This window comes from Drosophila suzukii, chromosome X, assembly GCF_043229965.1.
Source record: "Drosophila suzukii chromosome X, CBGP_Dsuzu_IsoJpt1.0, whole genome shotgun sequence".
Lineage (NCBI taxonomy): Eukaryota > Metazoa > Arthropoda > Insecta > Diptera > Drosophilidae > Drosophila > Drosophila suzukii.
Window position 1 is genome coordinate 22,161,976 of NC_092084.1, and position 18,508 is coordinate 22,180,483.

Sequence of the window (18,508 nt, forward strand, 5' to 3'; positions counted from 1 at the left end):
CGCATCGCGTGGGCTCTGAGCGGAACAGCCGGCACTAGAGTCGCCATCGATCCAAATGTCACGTAGCCGGAGCCGGAGACGCGCCCGGAGCATATTTAAAGTAGTCGGCCACCAATGGAGGGCAGCAGAAGACAGCAGACAGTCCAAGCGGGAGCACACCAGAGGCCAAAGAGCAACTGGAACTGCAACTGGGAGACAAGATGACGAGATCGACCTACATTTGGGCGCTGGCCGCCTGCCTGATCGTAAGTGTTAACGCTCGAAATCTTAGGATTATTTCAAGAAGGGTTCAGTTCTGCAACTCTTGTGTAGAGGTCACTTCTTTTGCAGTCCCAATAGTTGGGTTACTTCAAGATATATAGAGTATTTTTCTAACCATAGACGGTTTTTTGAATAAATGTTATATTCCTAAGCTGTAAACTGTAAAAATACTGTTCCCTAATTAACGTAAAATCACTTCTATAACATCATATAATGTGTTATGTTTGCAACTCCCTTGAACAAAGAAAATCTTGAGTATTTCTTTAAAGTAGTGCCAATATTAACCCAGTTTTCACCTTATTTTACAGGCCTGTGCGAGCGCCAACTACGGCGGTCCTCAGGGCTATGGATCCGAATCCGGAGGCCATGGCGGTCCCTCTGATGGCGGTGCCGATGCCGCTTCAGCGGCCGCTGCTGCCGGTGGTGCCGGTGGAGCTGGTGCAGAGTTCGGTAATGCTGGAGCCGGAGCCGGTGCTCTGGAATCCGGAGCCGATGCCGTCGGTGTGGCCCAGGCTGGACAGAGCAGCTACGGCTCTGAGCAGAACATCCCCTACAAGCCGGTGAACACCAAGGGCAACACCCTTACCTCATCGATCACCTACCCGCAGAACAAGGGCGAGATCCTTATCCATCGTCCCGCTCCCATCATTGTCAAGCGTCCGCCCACCAAGGTGCTGGTCAACCATCCCCCACTGGTGGTGAAGCCCGCCCCCGTGGTGCTCCACAAGCCCCCAGCAATCGTCCTCCGCAAGGTCTACGTTAAGCACCACCCACGTCGCGTTAAGGTTGAGCCCGTGTTCGTCAATGTGGTCAAGCCGCCAGCAGAGAAATACTTTGTCAACGAGAACAAGCAGGGTTACGGCCAGGGCTCGCAGTCCCATGGTCATGGACATGGCGGACATGGACATGGTGGACACGGACACGGTGGTCATGGACACGGTGGACACGGTTCGGGACCCCATGGTCCTGGCCAGCATGATGGTGGTCGCGCCCTGCCCGCTTACGCGTCGGGAGCCGATTCCGCCGCCGCCAGTGCCGGCTATCAGCTGCTCCAGAGCGGAAACCAGGGTCTGTCCGCCCTCGCCAACATCGCCGGCGAACGGGAGGGTCCCTATGGATCCGCACCCAGTCATGGACACCAGCACTATAGCGCTGGACCTGCCAGTCATGGCGGCTATGCTGCTCCCTCTTATTAAGAAAGATGTGGAGTAGTAACGGATTGAGTGACTGATGCGGCTCCGGAATCCCCTGAAGCAGCTCTCCAGTCACCCGGATATCCGGCAGATTAGTTACTATGTTTAAAAAAAAAACACAGCCTGATCGCCAAACGCCCATGCCTACGCCCACGCCCACTCATGCACATAAATCCGCACCCAATTCCACCCACCCATTCAACGGCCAAGGGGGCGTGGCACACAGGTTTCTTTGCAAACAAATAAAAAATTTGAAAAAAAAATTGCTAAATGATCTATTATATCGGGAGGAGAACAGTTAAATATATGGGCTTTTCGAATTGTTAAAGAAATATCTATAACAGCCAATTATTGATAGTATCGAATACACTTTCAGTATTTTATTCTGATGAACTTTTGTTTATTATTTTTTATTTATTAATGAAAAATTATAAATATTAAAGAAGGCAAGAATTAAATACATAGCAAGAAATAAACTTTCTTAAGCCGATATTCGCGGAAAATTGCATATCGCAAACGCAATTAAATAGGGTTTCTTCCTAACACTTTTTTTAAACCCAAATCGGTAAATATAAAATAATCAAAATCATTTTTCATCAATTTTTGGAACGTATAAACCGATACCTTGACAGAATTTTCTTTGTTTCAAAGTATACAGAGATTAAAATCCATAAAAACGTTATCTATAAAATGCACAGATTGTAAAAGTCTGATTTAATACAATACTTAATTTCAAAATAATATTTTTCAACATTATTTTCCAATATTAAAGCACAAGATAAATCTTCCTAACAAATTCGCTTGAGTAATAGAGCAAAAATGACTTACCCCCAAATTTGGCCTGACCCGCAAGTGTCGCATATAATCACAAATTGGAAGTGCGAGCTATCATTACACACATCAGTTGTCCTTCCCATTGTTCTGACGATCAAAATTAATCCCACGCAGTGTTCAATAACAAACAAACAGCAAAAACAGCGATAATAATAGGTGATGTCAAGAAGAAATCGGTTGATGACAGGTGGAATCGCAATGTAGGTCACCCGGTGCCGCCCATTTGGCAGTTTGAAAATTCAGCATAAAAATGCGATACTTTTGCACAGCGATTTCAGTCTGTAAGCAGAAATAAATTGGGTGCATTAATAAAATAACCAACTAAACAGAATTAATCGAGCCAACAAAAATAAATTGGTTTCAAGTTCAAACTTTTTACGCGGAGTTTAAAAAAAACAAGCAAAATGAGTCAAGCTTTCTTCCTTTTGGTGATTTTGGTTTTTGTATTCCTAGCTTTCTGTTCGGGACAAGTTAGTATTTTAATGTTAAATAAAATAACATTAATATCAACTGATGTACACTTTTGAATTGAACTAGGCAAATAAAATACATCTTATGCAGGGTATCACAGAAAATTCCTACAACCGAAATTGTCACAGAAATGTATATTGTTTAATTGACGATTCTTAAAGAACAACCCGTACAGGTACGTCTATGAGAAAACTAAAATTAAAGTATGTGAACCAAAATTACCAATAAAGTCTGAATTAATAAATGTCTAGAAACATCAGTGCACTAACTGACTTTGGAGACATCTTTAATAACCGAAATATTTCTGTGATACCATAGTGTTATTATCTTTTTTTTTAAATAATACTCTGTTCATTGCATTTTATAAATATTAATAATTAATATGAAGTTACAAATTTTTAGTTTTTGAAAAATACACCATTTTCTATTATATAAATGTATGTTTTCTTACGTAACTTTTAAACGACATTCTTTTCTTTTTTCTTATTATTAGCCCTACTATAAAAGGACGACGAACACCACCATAGAGGCACTGCATTCCTTAACTCAACTTTTCTTCAGCACTTTTGATGGCCTTAGCTGGGGTTAATTTGAACAAAATGTACTCCTTTAAATTAGAGCCGATTGATTTTAGCTCCTTGTTGACGTCTGGACGCATAATCCTATATTGAGCAATATGAAATTCCAAATCCCTAATATTTTTTTCTTATCTATAAGCACATTTTTTTTTCTACTTTAATGCTTTTACTTTATCTTTGTATTATTTTAATGGGTGTATTGGTAAATAGAACTTTGGATTAAACAAAAAAAACCCAAGTGTTTTCTTTAATTTGAAGCATTTTAAAAATTATAATATTAAAATATACATGCTTTGAATAATTTAACGAAAAGTCAGATGCCATCACATAACCCATAAGTGAACTTTTGATTGCTATTTAAGGATTTAATCAGATATTTCTATCTTACACAAGATCAACATCGGATCACACGTGTGAATCAAAGCAATCCACACCTTTCGTTTCCTATCTTAAATCGCACCGAAACACGAGAATACCACGTAATTGCAACTCTTGCAGAAGTCTTTCGTATATTGTCTTGTGCGTTATACTCGAATATTGTTTTATTTATGGTTAGTTTTCTGGTACACTTTACATAGGTGAGTCTCTGGCCGAACAGCGAGTACATAAATATATAGAGTAAATAGTTGGAAGGGTTTTAAATAAATCATATAAATAGGTTGTTCTTTGTTTTCTTTGCCGGCTACCGTTGCTATCTTTAAAAAAAATCGCATAAAATTACGTGAAATTACAAGTTTAAAATGAAGTTGTGTTGACATTTGCGTTAAATTATGCAATCGATTGTTGTACAGAAGCTGAATGGTTATTGAAAAAGCGCCATCGAGCAGGTGGGCTATAAAAAGTTGACTACAAATTTAAAAATGAGATTAAATTTTAAAAGTCATGGGTTCGAATGGAATGCACTCAATGGGAATGGGCCTCTCTCTTCGAAGTGATCTGATTTTTTTTCCCGTTTTAGTGATGACGCGGTGCAGCATAGACGGCTGCTGGCTGGGATTGGACGGGCACCGGTGCTGGTGGCAAGGGCGATGATATCTGTTGCTGTTGTTGTGGCTGAACTGGCTGCTCCATGTTATAGTTGTTAATCACCTCGTAGGGGCCCACCACCGGAGCTGGCATGCCCCAGGGATAGGGGTTCTGAAAATATGTTTTAATACACATTGTTATTTTTGCAGAATGATACAAATTTAAATCTAACATTTCCGCGTACAATAAACATAAGCCAGATCGAACAAATGCCGACACGCCCATATTATTAGGGTTTTCAAGGTTTAAGTGTAACCGCGGTTTGAATTTTAAAATCTAAAATTACTGATCGAAACGATTGATGATAACGATGATTTGACAATTAATTTTTTGAAAGTTTGTTTTCTTTGTCTCAATAAAATAAAATGGTCCTAAGCGATATTGCCCTTATAAATGAGTTTTACGCGAAAGTAGCTATAATAAGCAACTATAATATCAATACGCGAACTAAGGCTGAAAGGCCCCAAATGGGGTCTCATTCGTTTCGTTAAGTACTTTCAGATTACGAATTTCAAACTGCCGTTGCATTTTCAATGTTACACTTAATTACAAAGTTGTGTAATAAAATTAGTCGTTTTATCATCATTTTTCTAGTTTAAGCTAAAAGCGAAAAAGCCATTTGAAAATCAAAGCACTATTGCACAAATATAGATGTACGACAAATATAGAAGTACGACAAAGATAGTGTATTCCACATACCTGTCCTGGTGCTGTTCCCGGCATCTGAGGTGGTACCGCCTTGTGGAAAAATATCGGAGGCGGTGGTTGGAGCAGCCTCGGCGGCGACATCAAATGATGCGGCGGTGGCGAATTATAGAAACTAAACTGACTGCTATTAGAGCTGGGCGACGGTGTGGGAGTGGGTAAAAAGGTCGCTGGTCCTAGCGGATCCTTTAGATCTTGCAACTGCTCCGGACGTTTACCGCGAGCTTTTCCCGCATTCAAATTGCGCTTGGAGAAGGCGGCTTTCTCCAGCGACGGCTGCTCTGTGCCATTTCCCGCATCTGGCGAAGGTGGTGGTGTGGTCTCGACCCCCAAATGCTCCTCTCCGGTTCCATTCCTTCCCGTCTGTTGGTCCGTGTTGTTCTGGGGATTGTAGCCAAAAATCAGAGGATCCTCAGGCGGCGTGTGATGGGCCATGCGCCAATGCATATCCACGCCCATATTGTAGAAATATCTCAAAGTCATCATATCCATTGGCAAATCCTCGCCATTAAGGTGAAGGGAACGACGTGGTTCGCCAACTCCCGGAGAGCTCAGCGGTGGAGGAGGAAGCGGCATGAACGGATGCGGTCCTGGCAAGGCTAGAGCTCCTGGTGGTGGTGGCCCATATCCTCCAAAGGGCATGTATACACAACCCTCGGCTTGCGGAGGATGCGGTGGTCCAGGCATAGGAAACTGAAACTCTTCTGTAAGAGCCAGCGGAGACGATGGCCAAGGAGGTGGAACCTGGCCAAGACGGCCCGGCACCAGGGGCAAATAGTTAATATACTGAGTCGGCGGTGGAACAGTCGAAACTGGAGATTCTGGGTTTTGGCTTGAAATCGAATTCTGTCGTTGAGGCAACCCCTTCGAGCGCTGCAGTTGTGGTTTCTGCGGCTCCTCTCGATCACGCTGATCCGCAGTCGGATTCTGGTCATTCTGATCGGGATTCATTTGATCGCGCTGATCATCTTCCTGGTGGTGCATCTCCTGATAGCAATTCTCCACTGGAATGTAGCCCTGCATCGGCATCAAATCACATTTGCTGGGCTCAAAGTACTGACCCATTTCGAACACCTTGTTCTTCTTCCACTTTGAGTTCTTATTCGCTTTGCCAGCAAACTTGGCCATCGGCATGCGGTTCATCTGGCGCTGATAGCGGAATGGCAACGCCCATGGTCGGTACTCGTCTGGGGGCAGGGGATGCAGCGAGTCATAGGGAACCTAAGCCAACAAAAGATTTCCGTATTAGTAAGTTCTCTTTTAATTGGCAGAAGGTTTATAAGTTTATAACGTCGAAGAAAGACTAGCTTCGAATACCGAAACTCAGACCACCCTTGCAGATTTATCTTTTTTTAAATATATTACCAAAATATACTGAAGCTGAATACAAGTAGGGTTACATATATTATCGTTCTACTCAAAATATGTTCTTCATAGTTCAAAATATATATTGCTTATTTACAAGAATTTACCAGATTTTAAAATTCAATTCGCTCTAAAATGTAAAAAATTGAGCCGGACAATTGAAATTGACTTAAATTATGAATTTTGTAAAATAAAATATTTAAACCAGCATTTATCATTTCTCTGCAAAGGTCTACGAAAACAGGTAAGAAAAGCGGTACCCCTAGCTTCTTGCCAATCGCCTCCACAAAGACGACGCAGTAGGTCTTGTCTTTGGAGATGAATTGAACGTGGCACGTGTACATCTCCGATTCGTGCTCCAATTCCACCTTGCACTTGGCGCCCACCTGGAAAACAAACAACACGGCAACGAGACGAGCAAGGATAAAACAAGGCTTTGGACATAGAACGTAGTGTAAAGTGTGGTGAGTGTGGATATGGAAATGAAAGTGTGAAAAGTCGGATGGGTTGACATGAAACATGCGTATGTGTGCTGAACGATTATCCGAATGCCTCCCAAGTTTACCTTAAAGTTATAGTCATTGACGTAGACATTATAGCGCTTGGCCTCCTTGCGTATATCGTTCCAACAATCAAATTCAATGTTCCGATACATATATGGGTCCATGGACTTGGCCACCTTGTAGGGAAACGGTGTGATCCCTGAAACGCAGAAGGAAATATATAATTAACTTATAATGCTATCCATATTAAATGATATAGACATTTATTTAGAAACATATTCTTTAAAGGTTATCGATCTTTAAATTTCTGAAACCTCCAATACTGACCATCATCCAGAAGCTGGCGTACACAGGACTCCAATCGGTTGGGACACATGGGCAGCTGGTCGTTTGGTTCGTGACCATTGGTGCCAGTCTGCTTTCGATCCTCCTGGTTTTTGATCTCCCGCCGGCACCCCTTTCGACAATTGTTGACCTGATTACCATTGGTGCTGTGGAAATTGCACAGCATAAAGTTTTCCAATATGCAGTTGGTGCTCTCAGGAAGATCGAGCGCGAAATTTCGACCATCGGCGCACTGAATGCGAACCATATAGCCCTTGTCATCGAACTCCACGTCGAATCTTTCCCAGTTGAAAGAGTGCGGATGCAACATAATCTCCACGGCAAACGATACATCGGGTAGTTTGAACAGCTTCTGGTACAGCAGCTTAAAGGCGATCGCTGGAAATTCACAAAACATCACATATACTGCTACTTTATATCGATAGGGAATCACCTACACTGACAAATGGCTGCAGTTTCTATGTACTTCACTTTATAAACCGAATCGAAGTGATTCTCGTTGTTGAAAAAGACGCGGAAATTATCCGGATAGCGACGATTGAAAATTACGCTGGTTCCCATGTTGTAGGGCTCATACAAGATAACATTGCGTCTGAAGAATGTACGAAATTTGGGAATTTTTGACGATTTGTATTAGTTTAAAACAAGTAAAAGCTTTGAAATTTGTATCTCTAAAACTTGTTAGTCGGATATCTTAATATTTACCGATACAGGCAGGACATAGCTCGGAGTTCTGTCATGGTTCCATAGGTCTTGGGCTTCGACATGTCCTGCATATAGCTATCAAAATCACCTGGAATGTCCTGAAGAATACAAAATAATAATAATACTTTTGAACATATATAATACCATAATGTATTTATAAGACGAAACAACATCCGTACAAAACTGCATCTATCAGATATCGATTTTTATAACAGTTTTGGCGGAGCTTTCACAAAAAAAAGTATTCATCAAACCGAAATAACATTTTTGGGTGCAATATCTAAATATATACAGTTGCGGCAACAAAAATAGCACCAAAGTGTGGGCAATTTTTATTTGTGTACAAAATGGTCATTTTTTGCAATATTTTTCTTCTGTGTGTAAGGGTAAGTAGGTTTACATATCGTTTAACTAAAGTAAAAATGGTTGTGGGCGTAATGCGAATGGTTTTTAAAACTTCGATAGATTTATGAAAAAAGTAGCATAATTATGCGGCAACAAAAATAGCACTATTAACGGTTTTTGGGTATAAAACTTCATTTGCTCAGATTTGTTGGCTGTTTTTCGTTTTGTTGTATTAAGAATAAGTACTACTAAGTGAATTGGTAAAATAATGCATAAAATAGTGTTCCCAATGGGTCATTTAGCGCGCTGTAATGATACAGATAGAAGGACATTTAAAAAGCTAATTTATAAAGGCAATGCAAAAGATAAGTTAAGTTGAATCGTTGAATTCTTTAAAATAATGATTAGTAGTTACCTAAAACAAGAACACAAAAGAATAGCACGCAGTACGAAAGCCGCAATGACCCCATAACTGTTAAAAAGTCATTTGCATGAATGCAAGTAGGTCCCGTTTTAGGCGCCTATCAAGTCGCTTTTTTTTTTTTAATATTTGTAAGTACATAAAAAGTTGGATATAATGTACATAAAAATCAATTATGCGCTTGACGTCCAAAAAAAAAATCTCCCTAGACTGCAGAGCATGGGTGAATTTGAAGGGCGAGTTTTAAATAAGGCCCACAATAAAAGGAACACTCTTATATGGTCTGGCGGCTGAAAATTGCTCATGTTTAGATGAAAAAGACTTTAAATTCACATCAGGTAACCTACATATCCAAAATTGAGTCCCCATTTCACATTTGCAAAGAATAATAATGGTGAAGCAAGTATAATGGTATGGGCATATTCTCGTACTATAATGTTGGTACCATATCATAATGTAAACCCATACAGGATCAACATGTTCACCTTGATAGCTCAGAAATTGTGATGCAATTTTATTCGTAATACAAAACTAATTTATTTCCGAAGCTTTACCACGGTTATAACCCAAAAAAAATCAGTCAGAAAGTCGTACAAAGTTTTAAAACCCTTAAGCTAAATGGTATAATGGGGACCTTACAAGCCCCAGAACTAAAACACATCGAAAATCTTTGCAGAAATGTTAAAAACTATGTTTTTAATGCAAAACCGAAGAAAAAAAACTGCCCTCGAGCTATTTTGAAAGAGCCAGACAACAATTTTGCCAAGGGAAGATTCTGGTGTCTAGTGACGTCAAGGTCGGTCGTTGTTGTTGTTGTTGTTGCAGCCCAAGCTTTAGAACAATATTTTTTTACCTTAAGGTGTATGAAATCATACATTTCAATCAAAAAAAATTTTCAAATCGCGTTATTTTTAAGTTTTTTAAGTTTTTTATTTAAGTGGTGCTATTTTTGTTGCCGCATAACTTTGCTACTTTTTTGATAAATGTATCGAAATTTTAAAAACCATCCGTATTGTGGGCGTAACCACTTTTATTTTAGTTAATAGATATGTAACCCTACTTACCCTTACAAACAGAATAAAAATATTGCAAAAAATTACCATTCTGTAGCACAAAGAAGAATTGCCTACACACTGGTGCTATTTTTGTTGCCGCAGCTGTATATATTTTTTTTAAATTTACTGATACTGAAGATTTAGGTTTCCGGGTTCCGAAAGTTTTCACATTAAAACCTCTGACACTTCAAGAAAAGAAAAGATGGTGAAATTCATACCTTTTCGAAAATGCGCCGTTTTAGGGTCATGAAGCGGACGCATTCCAATCTAATTTCGTAGTGCAGCATCTGGGTGTCGTACATCTGCTCGGCTATCACCCGGAACAAACTGGATGCGTCCCGGGCCGTATGTTTCCGGTAGAGTCCGCGGCTCTCCAAGTACTGATCGTAGGGATCCGGGGCCTGCCTGCTGCCGGATGTTATGGGGCGCTGCATGTCCATGGCTACTCCTCTGGTAAAAATGGGAAATATAATTATTAATCATTATAAGCAAACACCTTATACAATTAAAGGGTATTGCAGGTCCCTTGACCTCTACACTGGTGACTACGACCTTGGAGATTGAAGAATCGCTTTTTTTCTTCCTCCACCAGAGCCACATGAGTGACCTAATGTAATTACTAAATTAGAACATTGATTTTAAAATGCCTATAGTCCAGATAAAGCTTAGATTTTGATAGTTTTATCCAAATTCTTCGATATATTCTAATTTTTTCACCGGCTGCGTACCACCGAAGATTAGAGCGAGATGACAACAGTCACCAAAAAATTCAAGATGGCGTCGTGTGAAGCCTAACGAAGACAAGTGTGAAAGGGAAATGCGATGAGTAACGAAGGCAAAAAGGAAACTTTGTTTTTAATTTTACTAAAGAAGAACTATCATTTATCCTTGACTACTTTAAAAACACTTTCTTATTCTAGAAATTTAAATTACAAAAGGAATCATTACAGGTTTTTTGGTTTCTTTTTCCACCGAATATTCACTAACACTTTTATAAATAATTAAAATTAATACTGTTGCATCCGCACCCAGCACCGTTACACGATGGAATGAAGCAAGTGCCAATGATCTTAGCTTCCAGAAAAAACCGCGAATTTGAATGCGAACTAAGAGTGCGAGAATCAGCTTCCAGCGGTTGGAAGAATCTGAGAAAGGGAATGGAGCAATGGTGATGTGCAACTCAAGGAGGCACGAGGTAAGTGCGCAATTTTTTCGATAAATTTTTATTAAATCGATAAAATACTTGAAGTTATCTCATAAAAAAAACATTATATTATAAAAACTTTACGTGGCACCAATATGGTTTTTTTAATTTCATTACTAAAAAAGGCGGTTACTTTTGAAGTGACTGTCCAAAAGTAAAGCTAGAAACCATTTAGAAAAAATTTAAAATTGTAAGTTGCAGTTTTTAAAGGTAACATATAATACTTAATGCACCAAGAGCTTTTAAAAAAACAAACTTGATCACAGATTTTTTCACTGTTGTCCTGCCGAACGCAGTCATTATATTAGAAGGTACAAAAAATGTAAGCAGATATAAGTTTACTGAAAGGATCCTTATGCTTGTCTAAAGTTGCAAGGACAAAAACCTTAGGTAAATATTTGAAGTGAGAACTATTTAAGCGGCTAGAAACTCCCTTATCGTTGTCTATCGATGACCGATATCCACACCATCTGTTCCGTGTCATCCCTAAAAGCGCCTGGCCGTGTTTCAGCGGCATTTCTTGTTGTTGTTGTTCTTGCTGGCTGGCTTTTTAGGGGGTGGAAAATGCCGCTTTCCACGCGACGCGTTGTTGTTGCCTGTGGCGGCTCGTCTCAGTTCGAAATTGCGAGTCAATGAAGCCAGGAGCAAACTTCCAGTTCGCGCTGTTACCGCGACAAAAGTTGTCTGGAAGAGATGTGAGTGTGTGAGTGTGTGTCTTGTGTTCTTTTTTTTCTTGTGTTAAGTTCCCTTATTGTTTATTGTTAGTAAATGTCGTTATTTGGTTATCTTGCGAGTGTGCAAACGCAGCGACTATGATTTCTGTTCCCTCTCGGTGTTTCATCAACTTTACGCCATTATCTTGTGTTCTTCCTCCTTCCACCGACAAATAATAACAAAAGTAATATGAAAATCACAGCCATTAACAAAAACAACAACACGTGGGCTAGAAAACCCACACACACACCGTACATACATACATAGCCACACATGCAAGGAACGGACGGGTCCGTTATGAAATTGGAAGGAGTGCGCAAAACGGAGAAGGAGAATGTGCAGTTATTTCATTCCATGTCGTAAAAATCAATAGGAGCGACAAAGCACGTGTTTGTGCGAATGCGATGGCAAATCGATAAACAGTTAATCAAGTTTGTTGAACGCATGTCGCACTCTGTCTCGCTTTGTTTGCGCACCCTCTCTTTCCCACACCCGCGTCAATGAAATTTTAGTGGTCCTTTTCTTTAATTCCCCGAATTTCGATTAACTGGGTCAACTTTCTGGCATAAATATGTATGTATTGTTTTTTTTAATGCTTTTGGGTGACATTCGTTCGTCAGGTGTCGAGGTCAATGTCACGGACACTTTCGCAAAGTCGTCTGCTGACTCCAAAACCTTGACATTTTTTTTTGCCAGAATTAATTGATTAAATTCGGCCAATATATCGTCGGCCGTCTTATCAATATACCGCTTATATGTATGTACAACTATCCTGTTGTCTCGCCCATATCTTATCGTCGGAAAACGGTCGCTGAAACCGGAGTTGCCGGGCTTCCAGATAAGTGCTCCATTAGCCCCGTCTCGCTCGCTCGCGGGTCTTGACATGTGTCGCTCAAACGCGACTTAACGCTTTATGTGATAAAAATCGACATTCCAGATTTCTGATCGTTTATATTCCAAAATATCTACCGAATAATATGAAAACTGCAGTTTTTAGCTTTTGATAGGTAAATAGGTTATTTTTATTAAAGAAAATGTGGAATTTGGATTGACGTAAAGTTCCCGCTTAGCCGATATGATAAACCGTAGTCACCTGTATCCCGAAAATATTACAATATGAGTTCTTAAAATCATGGTAAATATCGGCATTCAATGTTTAACAACCCCTAAAACTAGATATTCCAAAGATTGGCTCTTTATTTTGTAATATTTGTTTGCCAATTTACAATAATTCACCATATGTTCCCATATTTCTAACATATTATTACGGTGGTGTTTGTTTTAAAAATAAAAACTATTAATTTAGAAGTTTAGAAGTAATTTTAATTAAATTATCTGGGGTTACAATGAATACATTGCGATTTAAAACAGAATACATATGTATAGTCTAAATCTTACAAATCTTAAAACAATAAAACAAAAAAAAATATTTATTTATACATAAATTTATTAATATGCCTTGTAGTAACCCTATTTCGTGAGTTTCCGAAATCGGGAACATCTCGAAAGTTTCCTTCTGCTCTGCTTTTGTTCTTTTTTCTGATGCGATTGTTTGCCGGTCGGCGGCAAAGAATTTCCGTTTGCTGCTTTTAGTTGCCTTCGAACATTTTAGCTCGTCGCGTCTTTGCTGAAAAAAAGGGAGAAAGGTAAAGAATAGAGCAGAATCATCCGCCCAAACACAACAAAGAGAATTCGCTGACCAAGAGGACCCGAGAAACATAAACATTTGTGAAATATCTTTTTTTTTCTGTTTGGCTGTCGCGAACCGGTTATTTATTATCTTCACTCAATTGAACCGCTAACAGTGGTGGTCCCGAAAATTTGCGACACCTATGCATCTCTTAGTGAAGTGTATGGTTCACAGACTAAGAAAGTCTTAATAATAGGCAGTATTACACTTTGTAGGCACAATTTAGAACGAGGAAATATATTTTAATTAAAATTCCTTTGACTGTTGTCATATTTATAGTTTTGGTGGGGTAGCGTTACAAATGTCTTCTGGGTACAATGAAGAAAAAATTGCATTCCGTTAAAATTAATATGTATACGTAATTGGATCCCTTAATTGAAAATGCAGGTTGAGAATAAAAAATAAATAAGAATTTTATCAAAGCTTGCACGTTCTGGCTGAGATGCATATGTCAAATATGAATATTATCGGGTTACTTAATGTGAAGTGTAATGCTGCCGCAATACTAAATTTACTATATTTGTTTTGATGGTTTTTATTATTTAAATTCTCGCTTTTCTTTTGGTTTTCTTTTCACATATTTGCTTTGCCAATCGAATCGGTTAAATACCACTTACCAATTGCTGTTGTGTCAGTCGCAAGATGCAGCCGATTAACAGTAGCGGCGCCCACAGTGGCGGCGAGAAAAATGAGACCCGCATGCGCCGCAGGCCCATACGTAAGCTATTTTTGTCATCTAATCTGCCTTATGTTTGTGCTTTATCCCCGATTCACTTTAACCACCGCTATTTTCTTTTAATTTTATTTATTTTCACCTTAGTATTATTTAATGACATTTGATTAGTGTTGCCGTATCTACTAACAAATCTAAAATATGACTGGTCACTTTAATACATTAACCTGATATGTAAATAAATTATACTTCTTAAACATTATTTGCTAAATGCATTTAAATATAATAAAAAACATTCAGTGTGACCTTGCATTATATCTTGAAGTAAGATAACAATACAGTAACCAATTTAATTCAAGGCAAATTCTCTATATACTTGTTACCATATTTGAACACCTTTAAGAATTTCTCACTTTAAACATTTGAAATGCCTGAAATTGTAAATTTCACACCCACTGTGAAATGTAATTTTAATCGCTACTAATTTTATAACATTTCGAATGGCCTCTCTCTGTGTGTCCCTTTTGTTTTAGTTAAGTTTATTTTAGTTTATTTGTGTGTTTTGCTTTGACATCTTTTATTGCTTTTCCCATAATTTGCTGCACGCTATTTTTAGAGCGCAGTAAAAATACATTTCGCAGCAATTAATTTAATGCTAAGTATTACTTATTGTTTGTTTGATTTTTACACTAATTGCATTATGCTAACAATTGGTTTTATTTACGTGACCCTGAATAGCAAAGTTTAAGGCCAGCCTGCAAGCAGTGCAGTGCCCACATAGTTTTTTAACTTCTTGGTTGAGTTGGCCCGACTTCACTTGACTCTTAGACCAACTGCCATTTGTTTATTTTGTGTAAACACGCCAGCGGTTATATTTTAGTTAGTTAGTGTTTGTGCAATCGGCAGTTCGGTCGCAATTGCAATGCCACTTGCAGTTGCACTTTCATTGCCATTGCCAGATGACGAGGCTTAACGGTTCGGCGCCGTCAGCTGTTTATGCGGAGTTTAATCGATTGCATGCAAACTACAGTGGCGGTCATCCGATTAGCTTCGCCAGTTGAACGGAAAAAAAATTAGGAGTTTAAATTCTTTGAAACAGAATATTTTATATGTATTTAAATGTTGAACTTCTTTTATGCGTAATGGCTATTTGATTTATAGGATTTTCTGTATTTTAAAACAAATTTTTTTTTCTGTAGGTTTCAAAAACAAGGTTCATTATCAACAACTCCCTATTAAAAAAGTATACAACGCTTTTTTTATTCAAGAAACCAAAACGGTTAAATCTTTAAAGATCTGTGTATAAAAACTTAATTTTAAACTAGTTTGTTAACAAAATCCATCATCTTCCCCTATAACTATTTTCTTATTTAAGAGCAGTTAATATTTGCCTTATGGTCAAAAATGAACTTTGGTAGAACTTAAGTTTTTTGCCTATTAGTTCAACTTTAATAGCTACACCGCGAAGCAGTGGTAATACTTTAAAGTAATAGATCAACCATTTAAAACCGTTTATGAGCTATTAGCTCAACCTTAGTTGTTTAGACAAATCACGTCATTTGTGCATTGAGCAACATAATCGATATCTTTCTATAGGTTATGACTTGCCCAATGAATCGTGCATTGAATAACTTAACCTAGTAACATTTAGTTTGATATTTTTGAGGTTTGTTTTCGCGGCGTTGTTTACAAACATTTTCAGTTGCAGTTGCATTTGTTTTTTTATTTATTTATTTTCATTGCCATAGTCGGCTTTTTGCCCTTTTATTGAGAGTCAGCGGCGCATAACGGCTTTTTGAGTGCCCAGCGCATGAGCCTTTAATCATTTACGATTTATCAATGTTTTTTCTATCTTTGTTTACCCCTATTGAGTGGTTTTTGGCCATCTCGATCTTTGGCTCAAGGGCTTACACGCGCCCACTCAGGTACAATTGCGTTCGAAAAAATAGTGTCAGAAAGGGGGAGTTCTTAGACGAATTTTTCAAAATGTCAAAAACGAATGGCACTAGAATTTGTCTATTATTATTATTATCTATTTATTAATATTATTATCTATTAAAGTTTGATAAAATAATAATTATATACTAAAAATATTCACATTTTGTGTTACAATTTGATTTTAAATAATACAATCAGAGACAATAACTCTCATCCTAATGTATTTTTTCTCATGTAGACATCATATATAAAATTGTGGGTCCTATTATTCTTACCCCGTCTGTACATACGTACATATATCCGGTGTGCTCAGATTGAGTCCGATTATGAGAAGTATTTTTTGCGTAGGTGCCTAGAGCTTTCTAAGAGACGCAAAGCGCTCGTTATGACGTCAGTGGTGCTGCAAATGCATGCTGTGTGGTAAACACTCGAGTCAATATTAGCATTAACACCTCATCTTTAGTTTCCAGTTAACAGACAACGTCATTTGTTGTCTTTGACAACTCTTCGGAAATTAGGACCTCACTGCAAATTGACTATGGGAAATAAATAAATTAATTGGGTCCACTTTACCACTCTCGGACCATTAAAATTCTACTGATTGTTGAATTCTAAGGCAACTACAGTCGAACATCTCTAATTCAAACTTTTTATACCCGTTACTCGTAGAGTAAAAGGGTATACTAGATTCGTCGGAAAGTATGTAACAGGCAGAAGGAAGCGTTTCCGACCCCATAAAGTATATATATTCTTGATCAGGATCACTAGCCGAGTCGATCTAGCCATGTCCGTCTGTCCGTCTGTCCGTCTGTCCGTCTGTCCGTCTGTCCGTATGAACGCTGAGATCTCGGAAACTATGAGAGTTACAATACTGGGATTAGGCACGCAGATTCCTGAGATTCCTGCGCAGCGCAAGTTTGTTTCAGTAGAGTGCCACGCCCACTCTAACGCCCACAAACCGCCCAAAACTGAAACTCCTACAGTTTTGATGCTAGATAGAAAATTTTAACTGAAATGTATTGTTCTCATCAATACCTATCGATTGACCTAAAAAAAAGTTTGCCACGCCCACTTAAACGCCCACAAACCGCGAAAACCTGTGACGCCCACAATTTGGATGCTAGATGAAAAATTTTAACTGAAATGTATTCGTGTCGTCAATACCTATCGATTGATCCAAAAATAAATTTGCCACGCCCACTCTAACGCCCATAACGCTTAAATCTGTCTACCGCCGGTAGGTGGCGCATTTTAATTTCGCTTTGCTGCTTGCATATCTCCATTTCCCTTTGAGTAACGGGTATCTGATAGTCGAGGTACTCGACTATAGCGTTCTTCCTTGTTTTTTGGTTAAGAAACTTTGATTATGTGATATATGGACAATACGCTATTACAATCAATCCATCCAGAATCGGTACAGTCTACTTATAAAAGGGATACACTGAACTCTCCTAAGAACAATGTATTGATTAATATATAAAATTTATTAATCTTTGTAACTTTCTAGACCCTTAAATCATATTTTGAACGCCTCCAAGAATCCGATTCACGTTTTTGCGCTCTTTCTAAAACCGAAACTATGTTTAAGCGTTAACACATAACACATGTGTTTATATAGAGATCTCCATCCGACGCGTTTCTAGAGCAACTAAATAAGAAACTGTGGCCCAGCCAGTCGGAACTTAGTCGACATTGACAATCGGTTGGGCGAATTAATCAAAATTGGGACACAAAATAGAGTTTTCACTAAATCGGTACTTTTTTCGTGTAATTTTTGGGGATGGCTTGAAAAAATGTGGCTGGCTAACCAAAGACAATCCATTGGATGTGAACTTCGAGCTGCATTTTTCTTGATACAGATCCACCGATATCGAAATTATGGATAGGCTGCTGGGAGGCCAAGGGGGGCGGTGTGGGCGTGGCACATACTGTGGTTACGCCCGACTCGTGAACACCTGTGATGACGAAAGCCCAGGTGAGGCAGGTATGTCTGTGTATCCATCGGAGAATTGGAGAATTAGAGAATTAAGGAATTAGTGAGTGAGTGGAGCGGCAAGAGGGAGAGAAAATTAACACATGAATTGTCGAATCGAAATTGTTTGTTTGCTTGGCTACAAAATGTTTGCTCAGATAATTGTTGACATATGTTATGATAATCCATTTCTGTCGCCTGCTTAATGTTCGGCTGACTAAGCTCAAATAATTTTTGAATTAGAAGAGTATGCTCTTCTGATTGTGTTCTCAAAACTTGATTATTAGAGGTCTTTTTTTTTTGACTTTTAAATCAGTAATTTTAAAAACACTTGTAATCTATACCATTTTCACTATAAGCTCAAATAGTAATAGCCCGAAAAGTTTGGTTAAAGATAATACGTTCAAAAGAAATGGCCTATCATGACCTTCCTAAAAAAATTCCACATATTTTAATTTTGAAGGCAATTTTTTCAAAAAGTAATGAAGGTAATAAGTCGCTACAATTTTT

At 38.6% G+C, this 18,508-nt stretch overlaps 3 protein-coding genes across 5 annotated transcripts in view; 2 read left to right on the forward strand and 1 right to left on the reverse strand.

Moving 5' to 3' along the window:
* Positions 1–87: 87 nt before the first annotated feature.
* Positions 88–4,321, forward strand: Cp38 (Chorion protein 38). Its single transcript, XM_017067491.4, has 3 exons — positions 88–245; positions 570–2,019; positions 3,253–4,321. Exons 1-2 carry the CDS (start codon positions 201–203, stop codon positions 1,455–1,457), a joined length of 933 nt encoding a protein of 310 aa, XP_016922980.2. The 5' UTR covers positions 88–200; the 3' UTR covers positions 1,458–2,019; positions 3,253–4,321.
* Positions 3,850–10,976, reverse strand: otu (ovarian tumor). Its single transcript, XM_017067804.4, has 9 exons — positions 10,836–10,976; positions 10,026–10,257; positions 7,987–8,084; positions 7,719–7,873; positions 7,264–7,659; positions 6,999–7,135; positions 6,694–6,819; positions 5,063–6,289; positions 3,850–4,474 (listed from the first exon to the last, which is right to left on the reverse strand). The coding sequence occupies exons 2-9, from the start codon at positions 10,245–10,247 to the stop codon at positions 4,292–4,294; spliced, it is 2,544 nt and encodes an 847-aa protein (XP_016923293.3). The 5' UTR covers positions 10,248–10,257; positions 10,836–10,976; the 3' UTR covers positions 3,850–4,291.
* Positions 10,977–11,557: 581 nt separating this feature from the next.
* Positions 11,558–18,508, forward strand: part of LOC108004688 (solute carrier family 41 member 2) — a 31,225-nt gene continuing 24,274 nt past the window's right edge. The window contains exons 1-2 of one of the 3 annotated variants that reach the window (XM_017067696.4): positions 11,558–11,706; positions 14,051–14,133. In XM_017067696.4, the coding sequence (XP_016923185.1) occupies positions 14,058–14,133 (76 nt within the window). In that variant the 5' untranslated portion in view covers positions 11,558–11,706; positions 14,051–14,057. Of the gene's footprint in view, positions 11,707–14,050; positions 14,134–17,889; positions 18,011–18,508 lie in introns of those variants that run through there. The other 2 variants (XM_065867507.2, XM_065867506.2) reach the window with 2 other exon arrangements.